This window comes from Brassica rapa, unplaced genomic scaffold (genome assembly GCF_000309985.2).
Source record: "Brassica rapa cultivar Chiifu-401-42 unplaced genomic scaffold, CAAS_Brap_v3.01 Scaffold0189, whole genome shotgun sequence".
Classification (NCBI taxonomy): Eukaryota; Viridiplantae; Streptophyta; class Magnoliopsida; order Brassicales; family Brassicaceae; genus Brassica; species Brassica rapa.
In genome coordinates, this window is record NW_022610133.1 from 98,230 (window position 1) to 110,000 (window position 11,771).

Sequence of the window (11,771 nt, forward strand, 5' to 3'; positions counted from 1 at the left end):
CGGACACACTCGGACAGCCACAGATGTCCTGTGTGTGCTGGCGGACACCCACGGATGTCCTGTGTGTACTGAACAGACAGCCCACGTGGGCCAAAATCACCCGAACAGTCCACGAGAAGGGTCAGCTTGTTGAGTCCAAGGACCAACGTGCTGATATGTGTACAGATGGACAGCCAAGGACGTCCTGTGTGTGCTGACGGCCACACACGGACAGCCACAGACGTCCTGTGTGTGCTGAAAGACATACACAAACGTCATGTGTGTGCTGACAGACACACACGGACGTCCAGTGTGTGATGACGGACACCCACGGACGTCCTGTGTGTACTGAACAGACAGCCCACGTGGGCCAAAATCACCCGAACAGTCCACGGGAAGGGCCAGCGTGCTGAGTCCAAGGACCAGCGTGCTGATATGTGTACTGATGGACAGCCATGGACGTCGTGTGTGCGGTGACAGACACACACGGACAGCCACGGACGTCCTGAGTGTGCTGACGGACAGCCACGGACGTCATGTGTGTGCTGGCAGACACACACGGACGTCCTGTGTGTACTGAACAGACAGCCCACGTTGGCCAAAATCACCCCAACAGTCCACGGGAAGGGCCTGCGTGCTGAGTCAAAGGACCAGCGTGTTGATATGTGTACTGATGGACAGCCACGGACGTCCTGTGTGCTGACGGACAAACACAGACACACACGGACACACATGGACAGCCACGGATGTCCTGTGCGTACTGACGGACAGCCACGGACGTCCTGTGTGTACTGGCGGACACCCACGGACGTCCTGTATGTACTGAACAGACAACCCATGTGGTCTAAAATCACCCGAACAGTCCACGGGAAGGGTCAGCGTGCTGAGTCCAAGGACCAAAGTGCTGATATGTGTACTGATGGACAGCCACAGACGTCCTGTGTGTGCTGACGGACACACACATACACACATGGACAGCCACAGACGTCCAGTGTGTGGTGACGGACACACACGGACGTCATGTGTGTGCTGACAGACACCCACGGAAGTCCTGTGTGTACTGAATAGACAGCCCACGTGGGCCAAAATCACCCGAACAGTCCATGGGAAGGGCCAGCGTGCTGAGTCCAAGGACCAGCGTGCTGATATGTGTACTGATGGACAGCCATATATGTCATGTGTGTGTGCTGACGTACACACACAGACACACACAGACAGTCACGGACAGCCACGAACGTCCTGTGTGTACTGACGGACAGCCACGAACGTCCTGTGTGTGCTGGTGGACACCCACGGACGTCCTGTGTGTACTGAACAGACTGCCCATGTGGGCCAAAATCACCCAAACAGTCCACGGGAAGGGCCAGCTTGCTGAGTCCAAGGACCAATGTGCTGATATGTGTACTGATGGACAGCCACGGACGTCATGTGTGTGCTGACGGACACACGCGGATGTCCTGTGTGTGCTGATGGACACCCACGAACGTCATGTGTGTACTGAACAGACAGCCCAGGTGGGTCAAAATCACCCGAACAGTCCATGGGAAGGGCCAGCGTGCTGAGTCCAAGGACCAGAGTGCTGATATGTGTACTTACGGACAGCCACTGACGTCCTGTATGTGCTGACGGACACACACGGACAGCCACATACGTCCTGTGTGTGCTGATGGACAGCCACGAACAGCCACAAACGTCCAGTGTGTGCTGGCGGACACCCACAGACGTCCTGTGTGTACTGAACAGACAGCCCACGTGGGCCAAAATCACCAAAACAGTCCACGGGAAGGGCCAGCATGCTGAGTCCAAGGACCAACGTGCTGATATGTGTACTGATGGACAGCTACAGATGTCATGTGTGTGCTGACAAACACAGACGGACACACACTGACAGCCACGGACGTCCTGTGTGTGCTTGCGGACACACATAGACGTCCTGTGTGTACTGAACAGACAGCCCACGTGGGCCAAAATCACCCACGGACAGCCAAAATCACCCGAGAAGCCAAAAAATCAAAAATTAATATTTTTGATGAAATTTTTCTGAGAGGAAACATCAAAAATATGTCAACAAAGAGTTTAGGATGTCAAGTGTTGATCAAAAGTTGCTGTAGACATCCGTTTAGACCACGAAACCCCGAAATTTGTAGCATGCAAAAGACATGGTTAGAAGCAAAAGAAAATCATGAAAATTTACCAGAAAATAGCTTTAACCATTCTTATGAAGCATGCAAAAAATCAGATTCAAAATCAAAGTATTTTGTTTTTTACATTAAAAATACGTTCGGAACACAACCAATGTCTACTGGTGACAGACTGAAAAAAAGTGTTTTTTCTGTATAAGAGGTAGGCACTCCTACCCTCAGTACCCGAAGGGGTATGTAGTGTTGGACTGCTCGGTCCAACACTATCGATGGCTGGGTTGAGGTCGATGGCCGGATTGTCTCCGGTGAATTTTCTGGTAACTTTTCGGCGAATTTTCAGGCGGACCGTTTTGCCCCTAACTTCAAATTTTTGCTCTTGTGTGGTCTTGGCCTGGTTCCATCCGTCTTCCAGGTGCTCTTTTGATTACATCTCAAGAGTGGTTGGAAAGATTGATGTTAGCGAGGCAAATGAACATTCGGCGTATGAGTGGTGATTGGATAGCTAGTGTTTGTAGGCTCTGTGCTCGCACACCCAACTACAGACCAACTATCCTCCTCAGTTTCTTCACTATCATAGTTTTATGGTTGCTTAAAATGTTTTATGCGGCATCTCCTTCAGTGGGGAAGTCGTGAACACATAAGCCGACACTTGTGATCCTTGCGTCTTTGCATAATTTATGCATTGTTCGCAAAGGTGAATAAGCTGTTTGTTGAGATCTCGGTTGCGGAAATATTATGGCGGTGACTCGAAGAAATTCTTTCCCTCTAAGCACGTTTATCTCCGGACAAAAGATGACACTCAAGTCTGCGTCTGTTCCCACTTTCCATGTGTTTGCGGGAATATGATGTGGTCTTGCCCTGATTTATGAATGCTACCTGGTTGATCCTGCCAGTAGTCATATGCTTGTCTCAAATATTAAGCCATGCATGTGTAAGTATGAACGAATTCAGACTGTGAAACTGCGCATGGCTCATTAAATCAGTTATAGCTTGTTTGATGGTAACTACTACTCGGATAACCGTAGTAATTCTAGAGCTAATACGTGCAACAAACCCCGACTTCTGGAAGGGATGCATTTATTAGATAAAAGGTCGACGCGAGCTTTGCCCATTGTTCTGATGATTCATGATAACTCGACGGATCGCATGGCCTTAGTGATGATGTTGTTGTTAGTGTTGTAGAGTTAGAGTGTGATGCCATATAGCTTGTGTGTAACCCACCAAGGAGTTTGTGTTTCCTCAACCGCGTACCCAGTAGGTTTAAGGAAACCCCTTGTTCGCTGGATCGAGAACACTCAGAGAGACGGGGTCATGGCCTATGGTTGAGTGGTTGCACGACGGGGTAGTGACCGGAAGTGACCTGAACGTACTGTGGGCTGTCTTGCCTCTTGGACACTCATGACTCTTGACAACTCATGCCCTTTGGGTCATTCCCAACCGTTCGTCCTAACCGCCCAGTCTTGGTGCGATCGGATCATCCCACTAACCGACCCGTGTCTAGGCTAGCGGTTTGATTATGTCCGGACAAAGTCTAGGGACGTGTCCCTTGGACTCAACCAACACAACCTTTTGTGTTTAACCAGAGAGAAGAGAAGAGAAACGAACTGAAACAGATAATGAGAGCCGGATGGGACTTAGGAACCGAGCAGAGCCGCGGTGCGGTCGCATGGACCGTCTGTTCGGTCTGATGGAGCCACGGCCCATCACATACCTTGTGAACCACGTCTGGGTTCTCCATGCTCTTCTCCTTGTCTTGATCTCCCATTCTTGACCGGAGTTAGTTCTCAAACGATCTGAGTCGCCGGAACACAACACCACCACAATCGGCCTTTCTCTTGGCTGGAACTCTCTCTTTCTCTCTTTCTTTCTCTCTACGTTTTTCTCTGAGTGTTTTACTCTGGAATTGGATAATGAAATCGACCAGAGAGCCCCCATATTTATAGAAAACGAGGGGGTATGTCTTGCCCCACGAACAGGCATGACATGCTACCGAATGGGCACCATCGGCCAAGGGTTGTCCCCTTTCGGCCACTTGCATCCCTTCGCCCTTTCTGATTGGGTTTGGGGTCGGTCACAAGCCCAACCCACGCCCCAAGCCTCCTGGACTTAGCCCACGGCGTTTTCCAAAGACCCAACAGCCCATGGCCTCATGGCCGGACCTCACAGCCCGCCACTGACCCGGACCCGGACCATCGGCCTAAAGCCCGGACAGTCCGTCTAGCTGAGATGAGCTGACTCTCAGCTGCCTCAGCTGAGTGAGCTAGTAGTCCATCTAGTGGAGCTGACTTAGTAGGGACTGAGCTGGAGTGAACTGAACCTAGCTTCATTGAGCTGGCCGAGCTACTCGTTCACTTCGTCCAATTACCGTCTTACTCGTCATAGCTATCTCTTAGCTTGTATAAGGCTAAGTCTAAGTTTCCTTATGTCCTTAACCTTCTTTCTCGACCGTGGAATGCTTGCCTTGATGTCCTAAAACTGGCTTGCACGTTTCCTCGAACCATGGCCGTCCCAACAATCCTATTCAGGATTGGGGGCGTGACAAGTCTCCCCCCCCCCCCCCTTGGGATGGATTCGTCCTCGAATCCGAATCAAATGCTTCCTTGGGATGGATTCGGTTTCCCAAGTTACTATATCCTGACCATTACAGTCCCAGACGACCTTGACCATCTGGACCGTCTTCTTCCTTGTTGCTTTTTCCATCCTATCTATGATTTGAACTGGCCTCGTTTCCAAGGTTAGGTTCTTACCAAGATCGTCTGGAATGGCAGGAAGAGCGATGTCTTGGTCCGTTAAACATTTCCAAAGTTGGGAGACGTGGAACACATTATGAAATGCGTCCATCTTGGCCGGCAAGTCCAACTTGTAGGCCACCATCCCAACTCTTTCAATGACCTTGAACGCCCCAAGTATCTCAGATCTAACTTCTGTCTTCTGGAAATCCGGACTCGTCCTTTGAAGGTAATCATTTTGAGATACACCAAGTCTCCTACTTGAAACTCGAGATCTTTCCTTCTTCGATCTGCATAGTTCTTTTGGCGGTCTTGTGCCTGTCTCATCTTGTCCCTCAAGAACTTGATCTTTTCGGTTGTCTCTTCGACAATCTCCGGACCAATCATGCTGTGTTCCCCAACTTGGGTCCATCATAAGGGTGTCCTGCATGGACGCCCATACAGAGCTTCGTATGGCGACATGCCAATACAACTATGGAAGCTATTGTTGTAAGCAAATTCTACCAGAGGTAGATGTTTCTACCAGGAATCACCCCAGTCTAGAACACATGCTCGCAACATATCTTCCAATGTCTGGATCGTTCGTTCAGACCGTTCATCAGTCTGTGGGTGATAGGCTGTACTCATGTTCACTCTTGTTCCTAAAGCCTTTTGGAAAGCCCTCCAGAAGTAAGATGTGAACCTTGAATCCCTATCTGAAACTATGCTTGCCGGCACACCATGTAGTCGGACGATCTCATCAATGTACTTACGTACAATCTGATCTACCATCCGACTTTTTCATAGCCAGGAAGTGTGCTGATTTGGTCAAGCGATCAACCACAACCCAAACCGCATCTTTCTTACTCCTCGTGGTAGGGAACCCAGTCACAAAGTCCATTGTGATGTGATCCCATTTCCATTCCGGAATAGGCAAGCTTTGCAATAACCCACTAGGCACTTGATGTTCTGCTTTGATGAGTTGGCAAGTGGAACACTTGGCCACCCACTCCGCGACATCTGCCTTCATACGGATCCAATGATAGAACTTCTTAAGGTTCTGGTACATCTTGGTCGCACCAGGATGAACCGAGAATCTGGACTTATGAGCCTCCCTCATAATCTCTTCCTTTAGACTTCTATCATTAGGAACACTGATTCGACCATTTACTAGGATGGTACCCTCCTTTGCAGTTTGGTACTCCGTCCTATCATTCTGAGCAACCTTGTTCAGGTTCTCGTCATGACCTTGAGCCAACCAAATTCGGGTAAGCTGGTCGGCCTGATTGACCGCCTCTAATCCGAGTGGTTCAGACTCTTTGGTTGATGCGTTCAACCGTAGGGCACAAACCGTACCGTCCAGGTCGTCCGCTTCTCGTTTGGCTGATACGTCGGCCCTTCTCCGGCTCAAGGAATCTGCGACCAGATTAGCGTTTCCCGGATGATAGGTGATATCCAGATTGTAATCAGCTACAAACTCCATCCACCTTCTCTACCTTAAGTTTAACTCAGGCTGGGTGAATATATACTTAAGACTCTTATGGTCCGTAAGTATCTGAACCTTGGCACCATACAAGTATGATCGCCAAATCTTTAAGGCGAACACTACCGCAGCCATTTCAAGGTCATGGGTGGGGTAGTTTCCCTCATGTTTTCTCAACTGCCTTGACGCATAGGCGATGACCCTCCCATGCTGGGTTAATACGCAACCTAGTCCTGTTATGGACGCATCCTTATAAACCACATAGGGTTGGTCGGCCTCTGGAAGAACCAAAATGGGTGCGCTAGTCAGCATGTCCTTAAGCGGGAAAAAACATATCCCACACTCCTTAGACCATGTGAACTTAACGTCCTTCCCGGTCAACCGTGTCATAGGCTGAGCCAAGCTTTCGAATCCTTTCACAAACTTTCTATAATAACCTGCCAGCCCTAGGAAGCTTCTTCCATGGCACTGCGTGGTCGAGGCCAATCCTTGATTGCCCTGATCTTCTCTGGATCCACCAAGACGCCCTCACCGGACACAATGTGGCCGAGAAACCCAATGCCCTTCTGCTAAAAACTGCATTTACTGAGTTTTGCATAGATCTTGTGTTCCCGTAATCGTTCCAGCACGGCTCTCAGGTGTTTCCGATGAGATTCCTCATCCTTGGAGTAAATCAGGATATCATCAATGAAGATGATCACTGATTCGTCCAGGAAGTATCGGAACACGCTGTTCATCATTTTCATGAATGCAGCAGGCGCATTGGTCAGACCGAATGGCATAACCACAAACTCGTAGTGGCCGTACCTGGTCCAGAATGCTGTCTTTCTAATATCATTTGGCTCTATAGGGATCTGATGATACCCTGAGGCCAAATCAATCTTAGAAAACCACTTGGCTCCTTTGAGTTGATCCAACAACTCGTCTATTCTGGGCAACGGGTACTTGTTCTTCACAGTAACCCTGTTCAACCCTCGATAGTCAATACACAGACGCATGCTACCATCCTTCTTTTTCACAAAGAGGACTGGTGCACCCCAAGGAGAGCTACTTGGACGTTTGAACCCCTTGTCCAGCAATTCTTCTAATTGCTTCTTTAGCTCGGCCATCTCGGCCGGAGCCATTCGATACGGACTCTTGGACAGTGGATCTGTCCCTGGTTCTAGTTCAATCGTAAATGGATCCGACCTATCAGGGGGGACACCCTGTAGCAAACGGAACACATCTGGGAACTCAGACACCTACGGATCCTCAAATAGATGTTTCTGATCATCAGACCTGCCGTGCTCCATAGTGGTAATTGTGGTCAAATATGCTTCTCAACCCTGTCTAAGCATCCGTTCTGCTCGGATTGCTGACACCACTACTCTATCCAGAGCCGGACTCATATTCAGACATTGTTACTGGATCGGGTGAGGTCCAGTCTCCAACCGTACACATCCTCTGTGGCAGTCGAGAGAGGCCCGATACATTCCCAACCAATCCATGCCTAGGATCTCATCGTGATTCTGTAGGCGCAACACAATCAGATCTACAGGCAGATTTTTCTCCTGAATCATTACCGGGATATTAGTCATGAGCCCTAGCAAGTGCATGATTTGCCCACCGGCCGCCCTCACTAGTCTCGAATTATCCCCAGAACAGAGGCAGAACAGACCCTTTCCGACCAGTTCCGGGCTCACAAAACTATGTGTAGCCCCTGTGTCGAAAAGTACGTGGGTTTCAACACCACCAATCATGAGGGTCCCTATAAGAGACCCACATCAGAATCCCCTAGCCACTCTAGGTTCCAGACCAAGCATTCTATTGAATGTAAACGGATAAATTCAGAAATTACCAGAGATCGAATCAAACGATCCAGAAGCACCGTCGTCTCGGGACAGCACATACACCCTTGGTGTTGTGGTCGGCCTTCTCTAGGTCGACTTTCCCGTGTCTCCGCGACCCTTCCCTTGTCCTCCTTGCCGCTTAGGGCATTCACTTTGGAAGTGTCCGCTTTGGCAACAATGGAAACAAGTCCGAGAGCCGCTGCCACTGGATTGGCCCTGAGTCCGGCTTGGTCGAGTGCAATCTCGGATGGAATGATCCAAGCTGCCACATCTCACACAAGCTCCCATGGCTTTCTATCATTCACCTGGATGGTTCTTACCACACTTGGGACATTCAGGTCGTCCACTAGAGGCCTTGCCTCCGTCAACCTGGTCCCACTTCCTCTTTCGGTCGTTAGTCTTACCCGTCGGGACAGACTGCGACTTCGTCTTAAGCTTGGCTTCTTCGGCCAATTTAGACTCCAAAATATCTACACGTTCCACCAGCTCTCCGACGGTGCTGAAGGTGCGGATCGAACAGTGGGTTCTCAGCTCGGGCCTTAAGCCTCGAATGAACCGACGAACCTGGACTGTCTCGTCCTCAAGTTCCCTTCCAACAAACCGTCGGAGCCGGTTGAACTCCTCTTCGTACTCACGTACGGCCCTGTGGCCTTGGGTAAGGTCTAGGAATCTACGTTCCAGACGGTCCCAAGCCTCTGCAGGAAAGTATTTGCGGTTGAATTCATCTTCAAAATCCTCAAAACTCTGGAGACTTCCATTGGTGTGCTTGTTCACAGCCAGCCACCAATTATGCGCGTCCCCTTCCAGGAAGTGAACCCTAATGTCTCTCTTGTAATCCTCGGGACAACGAGTTGAGCTGAAGTTTCGGACTAGCCTACTCCTCCACTCGTTTGCCTTAATAGGATCGGCGCTTCCTGAGAAATGGTTCGTCCCTAGACGAGAGATGTGCTGAAGCAAGCTCAGATAGTCCACCTTTTTCCCGGTCCTTTCTGGTGGATCAATCTCAATCACCTCGACCGTTTCCACAACTGGACCATTGGTGTTGGGGGCGGTCGTAGCCACAGGCGTAGCTTGGCCAACCGAGGAGTTCACTTATGGCGTGAGTTGAACCCTAGATTGAGTCACAAAGGGCCCTAGTTATAGTGTAGTTACTGTAGAGGGTTGTTGAACCCTAGATTGAGTTGAGTTTGAGGTTAAGTGGTTAGGTAGTTATTAGCAGTTATAATTTCATATCGTTAGTTATGTAGTTATTATTATCTGCTGCGTATTTCTGATATTGGTTATCTATTGAATTTGATTGATTTGTTGTTAGGTGAACCTCTCGCTTTAGATTGTTTGGGGTGGGATAGCGAGGGGTTGTATTTGTTAGTTTGGGATCATAATTCACTGAGTAACATTAAGTTACTCATCTAACTCCGTTGTCCTTTTTGCAGGTAGCTTAGGTAAGGATGATCGGATAACAGGATGTTGGACGTTAGGACCGCCGATGTAGATTTTCATGCCTTTTGTAAATGGTATTGTGGATTTGTGTTTAGTTGACTCGTTTTGGCATTAGGCCGGGACCGGTCTCGAATTATATCAATGTATGGATATTTCTCGAATCAATAAAGTAATTGTTTTATATGCGCTTCATGAGTGTAAGACCCGTTCCTGGTCTCTCGACCCAACTGGATACGAATGCTTACTTATTAATTTCTTTGCTTGTCTGATTCATTCTAAGTCTTTTCTTTACTAAGTCATATTCGAATATGAGGTTCATAAACAAAGGGATAGATTGCACAGCGGAATAATAATGTATAAACTTTGTATTACTTAGAAACATGAGATTCAATACACAACTTCTTAACAGTCTCATAGACAATCACTAGTTCATCCCTAGCATCATCTAACCACACGTTACACAGCCTCTCACTGACCGAGCCTTCACGGCTCCTTGACTTGACCAGAACCATCCTTAGTTCCTGAAACCACAACCAGATAAGCATTAATCATAACCAAGAATAGCACGGATTGATTCTACAATGCTTGGCTTGGTTCCTAGAACTTAGATAAACCTCAGTCAACATAATCATAAAACGTATGAACCTACCTACCGTATCCTAAGTCATTCAACCAACCACCCCTTGACTTAGAATCAGATAGATAGTCCAGAATAGATAAACAGAACACACGAACAGATCCGGATCGTCCCCAAAGACCAATCCGTCTAACCGGATAGAATCTAGGTGCGACCGGCCAATGGAGTCCGGCTCAATGGCCCAACGGACTCCCTTACCTGATCTGGCCTTAGGCCTGGATCCAACCGGCCGAGTAAGCCTCAAGCCTAATCCGGAAGGCTCAGCAACCGGTCAGACCTTGCGACTCTACCTTGGCTTAGACAAACCATGACCTTGTCTTAACTAGACAAGCCATAAGCTGATCCATAAGGATCGGTCCTAACCTGTCCCGAAAGACACCTTTTGGAACATGTACCCTTTGGCCATTCGTGCCTCTTGGACACTCATGACTCTTGACAACTCGTGCCCTTTGGGTCATTCCCAACCGTTCATCCTAACCGCCCAGTCTTGGTGCGATCGGATCATCCCACTAACCGACCCATGTCTAGGCTAGCGGTTTGATTATGTCCGGCCAAAGTCTAGGGAAGTGTCCCTTGGACTCAACCAACACAACTTTTCGTGTTTAACCAGAGAGAAGAAAAGAGAAACGAATTGAAACAGATAAGGAGAGACGGATGGGACTTAGGAACCGAGCAGAGCCGCGGTGCGGTCGCATGGGCCGTCCGTTCGGTCTGATGGAGCCACGGCCCACCACATACCTTGTGAACCACGTCTGGGTTCTCCATGCTCTTCTCCTTGTCTTGATCTCCCAATCTTGACCGGAGTTAGTTCTCAAACGATCAGAGTTGCCAGAGTTTCTCTTGGCCGGAACTCTCTCTTTCTCTCTTTCTTTCTCTCTACGTTTTTCTCTGAGTATTTTACTCTGGAATTGGATAATGAAATCGACCAGAGAGCCCCCATATTTATAGAAAACGAGGGGGTAAGTCTTGCCCCACGAACAGGCATGACTTGCTAGCGAATGGGCACCATCGGCCAAGGGTTGTCCCCTTTCGGCCACTTGCATCCCTTCGCCCTTTCTGATTGGGTTTGGGGTCGGTCACAAGCCCAACCCACGCCCCAAGCCTCCTGGACTTAGCCCACGGCCTTGTCACAGCCCGCCACTGACCCGGACCAACCATCGGCCTAAAGCCGGACAGTCCGTCTAGCTGAGATGAGCTGACTCTCAGCTGCCTCAGCTGAGTGAGCTAGTAGTCCAGCTAGTGGAGCTGACTTAGTAGGGACTGAGCTGGAGTGAACTGAACCTAGCTTCATTGAGCTGGCCGAGCTACTCGTTCACTTCGTCCAGTTACCGTCTTACTCGACTAGCTGTTCTCTTAGCTTGTATATTAAGTCTAAGTTTCCTTATGTCCTTAACCTTCTTTCTCGACCATGGAAAGCTTGCCTGTGTTAAGCTTTGATGTGTAAGAGACTTTGCACGTTTTCTCGAACCATGGCCGTCCACATTTCTATTCAGGATTGGGGGCGGTGACAATTGTGTACTCTGATATTTGACTAGTCCGGTCTAACACAACGTT

At 49.0% G+C, this 11,771-nt stretch overlaps 1 protein-coding gene across 1 annotated transcript; it reads right to left on the reverse strand.

Annotated features, from left to right (window-relative positions):
* Nucleotides 1-8,385: 8,385 nt before the first annotated feature.
* On the reverse strand, nt 8,386-9,231 carry LOC117129831 (the record flags this gene model as incomplete). The annotated part of the gene is made up of 1 exon (XM_033283062.1): nt 8,386-9,231. A coding segment is annotated over one exon (794 nt), but the record flags the coding sequence as incomplete, so codon positions are not given.
* Between the last annotated feature and the right edge of the window lie 2,540 nt (nt 9,232-11,771).